The sequence below is a fragment of the Etheostoma spectabile genome, chromosome 10 (genome assembly GCF_008692095.1).
Source record: "Etheostoma spectabile isolate EspeVRDwgs_2016 chromosome 10, UIUC_Espe_1.0, whole genome shotgun sequence".
Taxonomy (NCBI): Eukaryota; Metazoa; Chordata; class Actinopteri; order Perciformes; family Percidae; genus Etheostoma; species Etheostoma spectabile.
Genome location: NC_045742.1, coordinates 9,975,932 through 9,991,553, shown reverse-complemented (window position 1 = coordinate 9,991,553; position 15,622 = coordinate 9,975,932). Strand labels below are relative to the sequence as shown.

The following is a 15,622-nucleotide window of genomic DNA, read 5'->3' as shown; positions in this document are numbered from 1 at the left end:
GGGGGGGGGGTCCATTATGTTGGCAAGAAAAATGTAAAAGCCAACCGCAACTACATTGTGCGTCTGCCCTAGTTCTGATACTGTGGTGGCAGACATTTTGCCATGGCGGGCCACCACTACAAAATCAAAGATTAAACACTGTAGTAGCATAGATAAAATGATCAGCTACAAATAAAAGTCGTCATTCCTTTGCAGTTACTGACCTTACCTCCAAGCACCCATAGAGGAAGAACCTCTATCTGACCTGGGGTGCTATTAATACATAAAAACTGAAAAGAGATCGATTTAACTTAACACATAGAATAGACTTGCATGTGTTTTCTTTGGAACTCTAGTTTAGGTAAACCCGCTCAATGGTGGTTTTTGCCTCCAACGTAGCCTTCAAGGCAGCTAACCCTAACCCTAAACATAACCAATCCACTGCCTGGAAGGAGATGTTGGGGGCATAAAACACCAAATACCGGTAAACACACTAATGGATATAATAATGACGTGTTCAGTGTGTGTGAAAAGAGTGAGAAAAAAACTGCAGAAAAGGTGAAAATGAGCTCAAGAACAAGCAGGAGACTGACGAGACAGAACGAATACAAAAAGAGAAACAGTACGAAAAAGTGTGAACCAGTGGGAAATAGATGTCTAGTGTCATCATGGGCTTGGATGCGCACTAACAGATTGTTGTGTTAATTGCCTGCTGTCTGCGCAGCTGGTGAATTGTTGAACAACACAGACGAGAAGAGCTGCACAAATACACAGGAAGGCCACCAACATGGCCACGGTGGGTTGGCTGTCACGAGATAGCCATCAAGGAAGTATTTATCATGCAGGCTGTGTTATCGTGCACAGGTAGGCTAGCACTTCAAGGAGCAAAGTGTGTCTGTGACATTTCTTGAAGAGAAGTTCAAACTACTTCTAAACATCCAAAGAAGGATGAGTGCAGTTTTGGAGAAAAGAAATGTAGTAGATGAGCACCTCAGCTGGTGTGGAGTTGACTGCATTCACTTTGGCCCACATCAGGTAAAAGGCTGCACACTTCAGAGCCGACACCAGGAGCTGAAATTATACAAAGGGGAAGTTAAAATCAGCTTTTGTAAGAGATTTCGGTGCAATGTGAAAAACACATTTTCCAATTAACTTTTCCAAGCAAATCAATGTCTACATTAGATGTCCACGTGGCAATACATTCCATCAAATTGAAGTGCTGTCCTAGTAGTTGTGTTTATAATTATTCACTTTTAGGCACCCAGCCTTCAAAGCTGTCTAAGTCTATGTGATTTGAGCGCATCCAGTCCTATTTTTTTTTTTTTTTTAACGTTAAACTACAGAAAATAACTTAAAGTGAAAATGTCCTCATTAAAATGATTGAACCTAGTTGCATTGAATTTGCCAAACTTTTAATTTAGCCCCCCCCCAAAAATTCTGTAGTTGTATGTGGGGCACATTCAGAGATGGCTTAAAAATAAGTAAACAAAAAAACTAAAAGGTTTTGAACCACCAAGTTTTGGCCTCTAATATCGCTATGGAAAAAATATCAAATATCAAAATGTGGGACTTTATGACGGACCTCCTTGTCGAGCTCTCTGGACTCCATCCTGCTTTTCAGAAGCTCAAGACAAGAGTCGAACAGCTTCCAGCCTGTTGGGTCCTTGGCGCTGGACAACAAACACACACATCAAAGCAGACACACACTTCTGTGTAAGAAAACAACGGTACACTTTTACTGCCATGTGTATTATACAAGATGTATTATATAACACACACTTACCTGCTGAGGGCTGCAATCCTTTTTAAAGCAGTGGCTGCACTGTATACATCATCGTCATCTGCAGTACCCTAGGTACGCACACACACACACACACACACACACACACACACACACACACACACACACACACACACACACACACACACACACACACACACACACACACACACACACACACACACACACACACACACACACACACACACACACACACACACACACACACACACACACACACACACACGCACACGCACGCACACACGTACACACAGGTTTTTTGTTTGTTTTACGACAGAAACATATAGACTAAAACAAAATTAAAAACACATGCTTACATTTTGACAGTTGTGCTTTATAATCAAGTCTTTATCAGTTTTGTTTTCTGCCTTCTTTTAGTGTTTTGCAGCACAATCTTGTTTATATTATTAATATATATCTTGTTTCATTATTAAAACATCTTTATGTACTAGAATTATTAGGTTAAATGGATTACTTTTTAAATTTAAAAGGAAGCCTAAAAAACAATTACAACATACTATATTAACTGAACATCTCAGAATGAGTGGTTTATATTGCTAATGTAGGACAGATGCACTGGGACTACAGCTGCCAACACTATATGAGCCAGATCATTAGGAACTCTTAGCTAAAACTAATGCAGCCTAATACAAAAATCCTGCAATAAATTGCAATTTGCAATAAATATTGTTTAGTTTAAATAAAAACTGAACTGTGTTGCATTCTAAAGAGATGTGTTCCTGATATTTAGCCTACACTCACTCACATAAACGGGGTAAATAAAATTGTATATGCATGCATTTTTATAACATGCCATATATTGGCCTTCACTGACAAGCTCTCCCACCTGCAGCAGGTCACTTAAGTAGGTGCTAAAGCACTCGGTCAGGCCGTCCAGTAGCTGGCTGAATGCCAGGTGTGCGCGGGAGGAGAAGGTGTAGGACTCGGAGCAAAGGGTGCTGGCTAGTTGGGCACAAGCCTCTAGCACAGTGACCTCTGTGTGCTTCTCCACAATACCACATATTTGAGACAGCAGCAGGTCCAGATACTGACAAATAGAGGGGAGAGTGATGGAGGACACTTCAAAGCAGAACTGGTTAAGAAGTAAAACTTGAGAGACAAATGAGAGTTGTTAAGAAGGAACTATGGGAGAGGGGTAATGATTCAGAAGGAACATGATGTCATTTCTGAAGAGATTTTAATCTTCTATTCAGGGTAATTGATTAACCTCTACATTTCCCCAAACCCTACCTTCTCCAGCCGCGGAGCGCTGTTGTACATCTCCAGGTTAAAGTAGAGGGGAGCTTTGAGAAGGAGGCTCACCTTCCCTGCATCTGCTGAGTACTGCAGGTGAGTGAGAGAAGGAGGAAATCACAGGCTCAGGATTGAAAAAATGTGAAATGAAGATAAATAATATTGCATATTTGGTATGTAAGTAAGTAATTTACCTTCATTCTCAATGTAATACATAGTAATACTGTATGACTCTTTAGAGTAGAAGTTAAGGTGGCAAAGCTGTTTTAACCCTCTGTGTATAATATAATTTCAGTATTATAAAGTATGTTAAAGTGCTCATATTATGCTCATTTTCAGGTTCATAATTATATATACAAGTTATATCAGAATAGGTTTACATGGTTTATTAAAAAAAAAACAGCATATTTTTGTTGTATTGCACATTCCTGCAGCTCCTCTTTTCGCCCTGTGTGTTAAGCTCTCTGTTTTAGCTGCAGTGTGAGACATCTCACTTCTGTACCATCTTTGTTGGGAGTTTCCCATGCACAGTACCTGGGTAAGGACTACTAGCCAGTCAGAAGCAGAGTATGAGGATGTGCCACGCTAGCAGCTAGGTGAGCATTATAACGTGTGTTACAAAGTGATGCACGTTTGTCACAGAAGTAAAGGCTGAACTACAATAGAGCTAATTGGAGCAGTTTGTGAACAGTGTTTTCTGTTGGAGATGGTAAGTTCCTTTTGGGGTGGACTGTTTCAATTTGTAAATCTATAACATGAACAAAAAAGATATATAACACAATAAACAGAAAGGGAAAAAGCCAAAAAGCATAATATGATGACTTTAAGTGAACCGTGGCTGTGTACCTTGGCCAGCAGCTGGGGCAGTAAGGGGATGAAGTGTGCGGTGATACGCCTCCTGTCTTGATCCTGGACCTTCTTATCCTTCATACCCAGGATCTAATCCCACAAGTACATTCAGTGAACATCACAGGCCAGCAGTTTAACCATGTGTGAAGACAAAAAGCTCATCATTAGAATGTGTTTCTCTATGTGACCACAGATGAGTAAATTACCAGCACTGCTTAAGAAAATAAAAGAATCCCCTTTTCACAACATTGTGAACATTTAAAGCTAACATATCCAACTTTCTGTCTTAAAAAAAGTGGTCAAGCTAATGCGCAGCACTTAATGTGATAAGCTGTCCATGTTGAAATAGGATGATACACCAAGACAAAGGTTACCAATAACAAACGTGTGAGAGCTGCCACAAACAGAGGAAAACTGATACATATACACATTAATCAGCCTGATGTGGTATATCTAAATTATTCCTGTTTAATTTCACTAAAAGGTGCATATTGAATCTTTAAAATCTATGACTTCAAAAACAAAGAATGTCATTTCTCTCACCCCCATGCTCCACTGTTGACATAAACAAATTACAGACATTTATTTTGTCACCACCTTCTTGCCCTGAGTTCTCCCAATAGGGGGGGTTGCCTGTGCTGCCTGTCTGATGGCACACATCATCAGCTCTATGAGAGCCCCCTCCTCCTCATACATCAGACCTAACAACACAGACGTACAGACAGATGCTAAACTGAGTGGGTGATGGTTGAGGTGACACAATGCAGGAGTATCGAGGGAGCAGCACAAGTTGAGCATAAAAAAGCAGTAGCAGCAGTTTTATGCAATGATGCAGCTAAGCTCCTCACCATCCTCCTGTAGCAGTAATGCCGTCATAGTCTCCCAGTCTCTCAGCTCAGATCTTGCCACATCCCAAAGACTATCCACCAGGTATGCCCCATGCTCATGGAACTGTCAAGAGAGCACATTAACTGCTTTGGATTAACTTTACTAAACAAAAGCTGCGCATTTCAGACTTGAGACTTGGACTCGTCTGCTGTGAGACTCGACTTGAGACTTGAATGCCTGAAGACTTGGCTTGAAAGAATCCCCAACAGGGTAATTTGATTATCAGACAGCAAACATCAGTGATACTTGTGGCTAGTGAAGTATTTTATAGGGAACACAATATAAAACATGATTTGAACAATATGTATATGTGTGTATATATATATATATATATATATATATATATATATAGATTTTGTCATGGATAGTCTATTTGCAATCATGAAACATAATTGCAATGGTTGCAATAGAGGGGAAACAGGGACAGAAAGATACACTACCTCACTCTGGATGTAGAAGGAGATGAGGATTTGAAAAAAGGCTGCATTTTCACTTTTATCATTCTTCTGGTTGTCACTGGCAATCACACTTTTCAGCCTGACATACACACATAAAGAACACATTTCAGATTACCTCACCCAAAAATAAAGAAGTGGCATGGAAAGGTTGCAGTGATTTAAGTCAGATGTCACATTTGTGTAGCAATAAAATGTTCCACTATACAGGGAAGTATGTGGCATGTAATTTACACTGCTTGTTAATGTGCAAACCGTTATTCATGCAGGCTTTGGTGTCAATTAAGTTCATAACGTTTTTTTTTTAATGTTTTGGACAAATCAATAAACAAACAAATTGAAACATATTTGTTGAAAACGGAATAAGCCACACATACAGAGGTGTACCTTAACAACAACTCTATCAAACTTAGTCTGACACGGTTCAGAAAGGAAGGATGAAAATGTACTTGTTAAAGAGAAAGATGCCAGCTGCAGATGCCAGGCCTCTGTTTAGAGCGTAAACCAGGGGATAGATGTGGCCGCACTCCTCTTCTTTCAGACCTTCCTCCGTCCTCCTGCATTTGAGAACACATCAAAACAGTTACAGGCCTAAAAACTATGTATTCTTTAGAATGTTATCACAGTTATGAGTAACCTTCACACTTACATTGTTGAGAAAGATTTCTTTCGTTTGTTATTTTTTACTTGGTAAAACTTGGTTACTTGGTACCTTTTCAATTACTCATTCAGGACTGCATTCACAGGCCTAGCAATAGAAATGCTCTAAACTGCATTTCATTAAAACTTTTCTGTAATAAAGCTCATTACTATTGATGCAGAAAGAGAAAAGGCACAATAATATATTGTATAAAAAATATGTTATACTTGGTACGTTTTGATCTACTAAATTGAAATTCCTGTGTTGATAGCTGCACAGAGAAACCACCAGAGACAAAGAAACCCCTCACTGTTGGATCAGCAGCAACAGATTGACCACTTCCACTGCCACCTCTGGGTCTTTGTCCAGCGCCATGCTGAGCATCCTCTCCTAAAAAAACACACACAAACACATTTAGAAGTGCAGACACAGACAAATGAACAATCCTGACAGCAGACAAAACAGCTATAAAAATACATGAATGTACCCACAGACATACACGCGCACACGCACACACATTAGGCACTAAGCCATGGCATGAAAACCATTTATCTGCAGCAGCACATGTGGCTTAGGAGGGGTTTTATGTGTTTGAGATGAGCTTAATAACCATCAGTAATTGGCAGCAATTAACGCACCCAGACACACGCCCAGACAAAGGATGAGACCATCACAACAAACAGGAACGGTGAAAAAAAAAACAACTAAAAAGGCAAAGAAATGGGAGGGGGCACAATATACTGGGAAGAGAAACATAGGCAGGCAACAAAATAGAGACAATACAGTAAGCTGGAACGATAGATTAAAGGGAGATGCAGAAGCAGACAGACAGACACAAGGGAAAAGGAAGGAGAAAAGAGGCATTAACTGAGGTGTGAGTCCAATCCAGAGGGATGTCTCACTTTAAATCTGCTGGTGAAAAGCTCCAGGCGGCCAATGAATTCCTTCTCCTGGTACAGACCCTGCAGGGCACGGACACACTGCAGACGCACTGGACTTTGCTGGAAGAAAGAAGAAGAGAGTGCAGAAACACACACTCTATAACCTACATACAGACTGATGCACAAGTCTGCTCATAGGGGACATTTCTCTTTGTTTAAGTGTGTGTATGTGTTCCTTCTTGTGTCTGTGTGCAGATATTCTACAATAGCATCTGGTGTGCAAGGCTGTCAAAGACTTAAAAGCACAAATATAAATGAAAAAGCTACGTAAGTTGGACATCCCAATTCCCAATACACTGCGGTCCTTGTCATTTCGAACTCCACTGCTGGCCTGCGGAGGGCTGCAGACAGACAGCTGCTACGTCTGTGACACGTTGTTGGCCAGCGGTGAGGGAAACAGCAAAATAAAGAAATAACCTCACAATAACACTTAACTCTGTCATGTATTTTCTATTGTCTAGTTCTGTGTATGTGTGTTTACCTTGTCATGCAGGGTCCACCCCAGGTATTTAAGACACCCATCATTCAGGAAGTCTTCAGGGTCTGTTTTCAGCCATATGCCCAACTCCTGAATACAGGCAGCCCGGATCTCAGGCAACCGGTCACGGTAACGGTGCACAAACACACCACGGAACGTGGCGTTCATCATGGAGGATATCTCCTCCCTGTTCTCCCGCAGCTACAACATACATATGCATCACTAAGACTGTGAGCACTAGTTATCTGGACTCCTGTCTCTTTCATATCTGTGGTTCTGCTGGGGCAATCATCTTTTATTGCTTTGAGGACCAGCAGACAAACAATTCACACAGCTAAAAATGTTCCTCATAATAAACTTTTCCAGGTTTAATAGCAACTAAGGATTACATTTCACCATTTCTACATCTACCTGAACTCATTCTAGTGATCCACAATTAGTAAGGGAAATAGACATAATATTATTGTCACAGCTGATTTCGTCATGAGACAAAACATCATCGGAGGAATCCTTTACTCTACTCCTAATACTTCACCAACCTTAATAACCCTTAGAGTGTTTACATCTGTTGTCCCTGATACCTAAGATGCCTATCTTTCTATTTCAGAATTTAAATTGCATGCAAACAAGGTGTACAATTAGCAAGCACATTATGCGTTCTGGTTAAGCCTTCTCTACTCCATTACCCAGGTTGGAAAGTAAAACAAAAGTTTTTGACGTATTATATTTGGAAAATCTATTTGGGTGGTAAAGAAAAATGACATGACTGAATTTAAAACCCAACTGCTAATTAACAACCGGTGATTAACAAGTAAGAAAAATGGTGTATTGCCATCAAAGACCTACTAAAATATGTCTTACTGTATAAACCCAATGTGGGAGGACTGCTTTAATAATCTGCATATTTTGTCTGTGAAAGTAGCTGCACTCATGCCAGTGTTTGTGTTACCTCGCTGATGGTGGCCCGCAGCTCCTCCAGTCTGTCAGTGGCTCTGTCTTGCTCCCTCTTGCTGTTCTCCATGTCATATTGCCGCTGGGTGGTCTGCAGCTGAACCGACACTATCACAGCTACCTCCACCAGCCCAGTCATTAACTTCATGGCTGATAGAGAAAAACATATACGTTTACAACGATAGACAGTACTGAAAGACCAACATATACTCTTGGGTCAATCTGATGGGGATTGAAAGGTGATGTTTCCCATTTTGTTAAATCCTTCAAAATCCATCCCAACTGTTATCTTGCCAAGTGTCCCCAAAAATGTTAGTCTTTTTTTAATCTGATTTTACAATCGCACTGGGGAAGAAGTAGGCACAGTCAGTCCACATTTTCCTAACAGCATGGGTCCAATAGTTAAAAGTTACATCACATTAACTTAACTGAGGAGTCCCTTTGTCCCTTTTAATTACCTACAGTATACAAAAGTAAATCCTTAGGGGATAAGAAATATAGGGGAGAAGAAATCACATGGATGAGGTTTCAAAAGAAAACAATGACAAACAATAAAAGCTATACAGGAGTACAATCTGAAACACAAAAGAACTTCTCAAGCAACTAAAACAGATGTCAGCTGAATAAAGCAGTTTGTTCTGCTTCCCAGAAAAGCAGGAATAAAAACCCTCCGGTATCAAAGCGTGGAGTGCAGGTTTTTAACCCTGTCAAAACCTAAAGCAAATGATGCGATTACCACCAATCAAAAAGTGTAGCCTTAATACTATAATTAAAGCTTCCTTGTGAAATCGGTGTACCTGTATTGTACCAATGGGCTTACCAAGCAGGGTACTAGTGTGTCTGAAGGCTCTGACCTGGGAGTCAGACATGCCGGTGAGCAGAGCCAACAGGGAAGGGAAGAGGTACTCATCAAAAACAAGGCTATTCCGACAGGAGCTCACTAGAACCCGAGTAAACTCGCACAGGCTGGCTTTAAATCGCCTCAGCTGGGGGCCTGGGGTGCATAGAGGGTAGTTCACTGAATCCTGGAGGATGACAGGAAAGAAAAGAAATGGGAGGAAAAATCTTTCACTGAGCTTAGTATCAAGTTATTTGAGGCAGAAGTGGTTGCTGTGCTAATGACAATTACATCAGTGGCAAACCCATTAACCCATTAATGTGCTCATTTATCAACATTAGATTTTAATTAGTTTGTTCCACCATGCTGTACTCAATCCTTCAGATCATAATCTCCAAGGATATGGAGGCTGTTTAAATTTCTCAGAAAACTCAAACAGGATTATTAGAAGAATGGGTGAGAATATAAATTAAATGTAAACTATTTAAATTAAATTTAAACTCTTATTTTTAGAATCTATTAAACACATGAACACTATGTCTCACCTCATTGAACTCTTTGGTGAGGGTGCTGATGATCTCAGCATTCTGCATGTTGTCCAACATCTCTCTGCTAACCACACCTGGACAAAAAAATGAAACGCAATGTCCCACATTAGGAATCAAAGAGAAATAAACACCTGGATTTCTTTCCATTTTCATTCCACTCTCACATACTATTGATATATTGTGTTGTCAATAGACAGAGGTTTAACACAGCACCTAAACATTGCATCGTTACTATACTGGGAGATCAATAGATGACTGCTGATCATTGCCTGAGCTGTAATTGGAAAGATAATCTCTTGAACTTTGACTCCCACCCCCCATCTTGTGGGCTCCCTCTTGACCTCTGACCTTTGCATCCGCAGGACTGAACAATGAAGTTGATGAGCACCAGCAGCCCCTCCTCTCGGCTTTGCTTGTAGTTGTCCAGCCACTCGTCCACCACCGTCTTAAGATTGACAGGGAGATAGCAGCCAATGAGAATGCTGGGCTCAGATCAAAGGGTCAACGGATATAAATAAAAAAATATATTAATTCAATAACATTCTGGATTTCAGCTTTCATCCATTGGCCTTTTGTGTTCTTCTAAGTAACATATATAAGTCTGTATGCCCCACCGTCTCCCCCATTTAAATTTTTTACCCATTTCAAATTCCAGTTCTATTCACCATGTCGTTTGCATAATCATTTTTGGCAACCATGGCACCATTACACATAAATAGACAATACTTTAGAACATCTGTTCTGTTATTAATCATAGTGTAGCATATGTAAATTGTAACAAATTGGAAATATAGTAGAAGAATTAGAACAGAGAAGCCTTAGCATAACAGACTAAATTGTTTGCTGTATAAAAGTAGGCCTTCACCCACAATCACCATCTGTATTGTGCTGCTGCTCTACACTGTAGTGACAGACTCTTTTTATTACTGCCCACCACACTTTTTAGCCTTTCTTTTGTCATGCGATTCTTTTTTGTAGTCTTTAACCAGAACAGACTGGGCCCAGCACCACAATGGTTGGGATGGATGCATGCTGTCAATCATTGCCTACTACACAACCCAGGGAAAACACTTCTTCCTCTGCGTATCAAAGCCAATTCTGTAGGGTCAAATCAGTCAGCCACTGACAGTAGATGATAATCTCTCTCATTGTTGCTCTTAGAGCCTTGTTTCTCTTCTCATTACACATGCCTCCTTCAGCACCGCCCTTGCTTCATGTGTTCATCTCTACATCCCCTTCCCCCTTTGCTTTTCAGCTGGGGTTTTGCTTACCACCATGGCACTCTTTCCAGAGCAGACAGCATCATAGATATCCTCTGCACTGATGCCCCTGTTTCCCTTGTTCACTCTTGTCACAGGTCTAGCAGAGGCCTGTCTTGATGTGTTTTGGGAGTGCTGCTGCAGGGGGGAGTTTGGAGGCGTGGGGATGGGGCTGCTACTGGGGCTGGATACCCTCAATGCAGCTTTACGCCTGGATCTCTTGGGTGGCTTGAGATGAAAGAGATGGGAGGGCAGCTCAGCAGGAGATTTAAGGTGAATTGATGTGCACAACTGAATTAGTGGTAGCCATGGTAAGATAAGCAGCAGGCTTACCACAGTATTGCAGTTATTACGACTCTTGTATTAGATCTTTCATAAGAAATAAAATATGATTGACAATAATGCAACTTGATTCAATATCATAAAAAAAATAAAAAACTTAGACAAGAGCACAGCCCTGGTCTACTCCATTGTGAACAGTCTCAATTGTATCTTACTGAAAGTGAACCCTTTTAAGAAAGAATAAGAGAGAATAATTTACCTGAAGTCCAGTCACTGGCTGTTTTCTTCGCTTTGTAGCTTTCGTTGTGGCCTCATAGTCACTGTCTGAATCTGAGAAGTCATCCAATTCTTCAAGACTAACAGACGAAAACTGAATCAAAACAAATTCTTAGCTTCAACAAACAAAGACTAACAAGACTACAAAGACACTAGGCAGGTATCATGATAAAAATGTTGATAAATTGAGCATACAAGTTACTAAATAGTATCCCTGAAGTTCTTGTAGCATTCGGTTGTTGTGGCAAACTGTTAGGGAGGAACTTCCGGTGTCCCTCAAATTGTTATTATTGTAGTTATTCCATTTGTCCTTGTCCATTCAACCCTCTCCTACATATACTGTTACTGGATGTTGTTTCAGCACTTTTTCTTACATCTTTGCTGGCTAGTTTCAGCTTCTACAGATGCACACATGCTGCTAATGCAGTGCAAATAAACAGTGCAAAATGTAAGGTTATTATTAAGGCCAATCTCAAAAAGCCATTTGGGTTTAATGTAGTTTTAGTTTGAATTTAGACTGAGATATTCAGATACAGTTTTGTTTGTTAATCAGTGCGTTATCTCAGACATCTCTTTATTCAATTTTGAAGGTTGGAAAATAGTTTCTGTTGTTTGGTTAACTTGTGTGCATTTTAAGTCAGCAAAATATGTATGTCAGATAAATGCTCCATACCCAAATACGTTCAATAACTCTACAAGTTTTACTTTGACTTTGTGACAAGAGTCTTAAAAGAATTGAATTGAAAAGTTAAAGTTAAACGTTAGCTAAGCTTGGCTAACTTTACCTGTCCAACAGCGAGTCTCCACTTGCCATTTTCAGTGAAAGAGGCTACACAGATTGTTAACTGGTTTTGAAAGGCAGGTTAGCTGGTGTTTGCTAACACTTTTTCAGCGGTAAGACCAAGCTTCTGTGCGGGAGAGGAGACAAAATTAGCTAATTTGCATTCATATTATTAATTTACAGTATCTCGAACCTACATTATCAGACTTGCAACCATAATTCTACACTAAACTACTTCTTGAAATGTGTCGGCCAAAAGACAAATTATAAACAAACTATAGAAACCACTGCTAAGTTACGGTATGTCCGATTATGGCTAACGTCCCTTCAAAACGTTAGCTTAGCTAAACATTAGCTAGCTAAACATTAGCTAGCTGGTAGCCAGCTACCTACTACAGCGGAAATTAATCAATAATAATTACAAGCAAACTATTTGAATCAATGTACCGCCTGATAATATAGATAATAACCGATCAGTATGTTGCTTTCTTGTCGTGATTTCTTCTGTCCTCATGAACTGATGATGAGAGTCAAGGGCGCGCAAAAGTACGCAAAGTTATGCCGGATGCCGATTGGCCAGAACTTACTCAAATCATAAAACGATTGGTCCTTCCAGTGGGTCACTTGATGATCATTGGTCATTCAGAACAAGTAAATTAAACAGAAAATAACAAAAAAACCACAGTGAATTCAACGGACAAACGAGTTCAAGTTATGAATTTAACTACTGCTGAATAGTAATAGTACACCATATGAATATTTGAGCTTTTATATTTACTGTCACGTATTGACTGTATCTGCATATTTCAGTCTGTCTGCTCTGTCTGTCTGTCTATCCAGTTTTTAGGACCCTGAGGTGGTTGTCTCAGCTGCTCCCCGCCCCGCCACCGCAGGCTCTTCACCCTTCTCTCCCCTGTTGGTCCTCCTCTGCACGGTCCATTGTTCTGTGAATGGCCACAGTCAATTCAGCTAGGGTGAAACGCGCAACTTCTGGTCCTGACTTTAAAAATAAAATAAAATACCTATTGCCCTTGCTTCACAATTTCTTTTGAAAAAATGATAGAGATGGATAACACACTTTAACCCCTCAATGGGACAGCACTTCTGAAATAAGGATGTACATTATTTAAATTCCCCCCGTTGTATAATAATGATGCAAACTACAAAAAACTTATTTCCGTCACTTTAAAAATCTGGTGCACCACATATTACTGTGACAAACCTCAATGGGAAAAAACGTCAGGGTAGGCCTATAAACGATAAAACATTCAACAAAAGGTATGTATCCAGGGAGAAAAAAAAGGTTTAGTGTGAACGGATCAACACTGGTTGTTCATCCTAGCTTCATTGCCTTGATCCCAACCAGTGGAGCTGAAAAAATTCTCTTGGGTAGAAAAACATGACCCTTTTTTTTATTATTCAACTGTAGAGTGGCAACATCCATAGCCATAAAATATGCTGTAGGCCTACTAAATGCAACATGATTGTGGAACATTCTGTAAATTGTTGATTTATCATTTGCTATGGTTGTTGCTCCAATATAGAAAACAACAAAGAAATTAACTATACACGTTTTTTTAAAGAGCTTAAAATGTAGCTTTTTAAGATTATTCTTGGTTTAGACATGAAAGGTTAGAGAGAGTGTATATGGCTGAACCTGCGGCCTCTGCCTCAGGAGTAAACCTCTATGGTCATCTGCTCTACCAGGTGAGCTTCCCAGGTAGGCTACCTTTTATTGTCTTGTTTGATCAGTTTAAGCACACTTTTTATCCGCCATTTTATTTTAGTCTTAACATCTTTATTACATTTGTATGGCTTATGGAGGACTATGCTTTGTTGGAATAAAAAATAAAAAATGTCTTGGCCTTTATTTTGAAAACAGTAGCTGTTCCGGTATTTTCATGCTAACCCCTGTAAACCTGATGCAGTTTTGCTGTTAGATGAGGCTGAGGGACGGGAGTGCCCCATTCACACTCTTTACATTTACATAGGCTAACAGCGGATCTCCCAAAAAGGACAAATTAACTGGACACGGTCGATGGAGACATATGTGTGATGTAAAAACAGCCCGGCATGCAGCTGTTCATTACACTTATAGGGGAAAACTATGATTCTTTTAAACGACTGACGATTTGGGATACCGTTTTTACTTTTTCCTGCATTTTAGCCGGCCATTCATTAATTCATTTATAAGGTGCTGCACCCGTCTGGTTTTATATAAACCCGCCCTCTGTCCTGCTGTCTTTTTATGAGTTCTGCGGTTAGGATGGACACCCGGCTTAGTTTCCCTATGTACCCGCTGATGGTGCTGCTCTGCGCGCTCTGTGCACTGTCCGGGACACGGAGCGCCGTGGCTGCTGCGGGGAGGAGCTGCGCCGATACCCGGCAGGTGTACGCAGAGAAGGGGTACAGCACAGGCACCGCTCCGCTGACTCAAATCTCCGGTAAGACTCCTCATCTAATTTGCGGTTGGGATAATACACAATTACAGTTTGGAGGGGTCATGCTGAACAGTCACATATTCATCTGTTTGGAAATATGTGCCTAATTCAAGCGTATAAAAACATTTAAGATAAACGATCGCAGCAGAAATGTAGCCTAGGTGCGTCAGCATAGGCTGCCTCAATAGGGATGACAAAATAAAAAATAAAAAAAACACCATTATGCAAATTAAGGTCACTAGGCCTATATAAATTCGCTGCTCACCACCACCACCAGTTGTTTATAATAGGAACATTAATAACCCTAAGCCTATAGCCAATATACCGTAAAACTATGCACTAAGAAAAGTGATATTTAAAAGTAGGCTACAAGGTGGCAAGAGCTCATTAATAACCACCAGAGACGCAATGTAGGAATATCATGGTAAGTTTTCCTCAAGAGAACCAATACAGGGTGGTTTAAAACAAATTACACCCGCTCCCTCCTCCCTTCGTGCTGTTTAAATAGGATGATTAAGGGGATGAGCAAATTGCCAACACCGGTGCAACAAAGAACCTCGCCCCTAATTAGTCTTTGCCTACTGGCCCACTGCTAAATCCCTGCATATCCATAGGCTCTGTTCACTGGTGATAATCTTATCTGCTGATTAAAAAAAACTGGATTTCGGATAATTTGAAGTTTTGGTGGGTGGGATAAGGAGAGAGGAGGAGAGAGGGGAAGTAGGTGGACATGTTGAAATGAGGATGTCTGACCAAGTATAGGTAGCAATTGATAGAGCACTTAAGGTTCCGCTTTGCATTTAAATCAGTGTGTGTGTGTATCATTGAGTTACTCTCAGACAGACTAGTGTGAAGATTTATTTTGTGACAATTTAGGTCTGTGAGTCACTGAGACAACCGCAATATTGATTTTGTGTGTGTGTGTGTGTGTGTGTGTGTGTGTGTGTGTGTGTGTGTGTGT

General features: G+C 40.3%; 2 protein-coding genes across 9 annotated transcripts in view; one reads left to right on the top strand and one right to left on the bottom strand.

Moving 5' to 3' along the window:
• stag3 (STAG3 cohesin complex component) overlaps positions 1-12,829 on the bottom strand; it is a 20,107-nt gene extending 7,278 nt beyond the window's left edge. Inside the window, exons 1-21 of one of the 8 annotated variants that reach the window (XM_032527632.1) lie at positions 12,808-12,829; positions 12,225-12,347; positions 11,423-11,519; positions 10,894-11,109; positions 9,971-10,067; positions 9,620-9,696; positions 9,057-9,261; positions 8,235-8,386; positions 7,289-7,486; positions 6,769-6,867; positions 6,177-6,256; positions 5,676-5,783; positions 5,212-5,308; positions 4,732-4,834; positions 4,481-4,584; positions 3,881-3,973; positions 3,032-3,124; positions 2,628-2,828; positions 1,763-1,830; positions 1,562-1,649; positions 970-1,050 (exon numbers count right to left, since the gene is read on the bottom strand). In XM_032527632.1, coding sequence (XP_032383523.1) covers positions 970-1,050; positions 1,562-1,649; positions 1,763-1,830; positions 2,628-2,828; positions 3,032-3,124; positions 3,881-3,973; positions 4,481-4,584; positions 4,732-4,834; positions 5,212-5,308; positions 5,676-5,783; positions 6,177-6,256; positions 6,769-6,867; positions 7,289-7,486; positions 8,235-8,386; positions 9,057-9,261; positions 9,620-9,696; positions 9,971-10,067; positions 10,894-11,109; positions 11,423-11,519; positions 12,225-12,253 — 2,286 coding nt within the window. In that variant the 5' untranslated portion in view covers positions 12,254-12,347; positions 12,808-12,829. The other 7 variants (XM_032527628.1, XM_032527630.1, XM_032527635.1 and 4 more) reach the window with 7 other exon arrangements.
• A 1,639-nt stretch (positions 12,830-14,468) lies between these two features.
• The window catches only part of gpc2 (glypican 2), an 11,524-nt gene continuing 10,370 nt past the window's right edge, over positions 14,469-15,622 (top strand). Inside the window, exon 1 of the mRNA XM_032527626.1 lies at positions 14,469-14,664. Coding sequence (XP_032383517.1) covers positions 14,469-14,664 — 196 coding nt within the window. The remainder of the gene's footprint in view (positions 14,665-15,622) is intronic.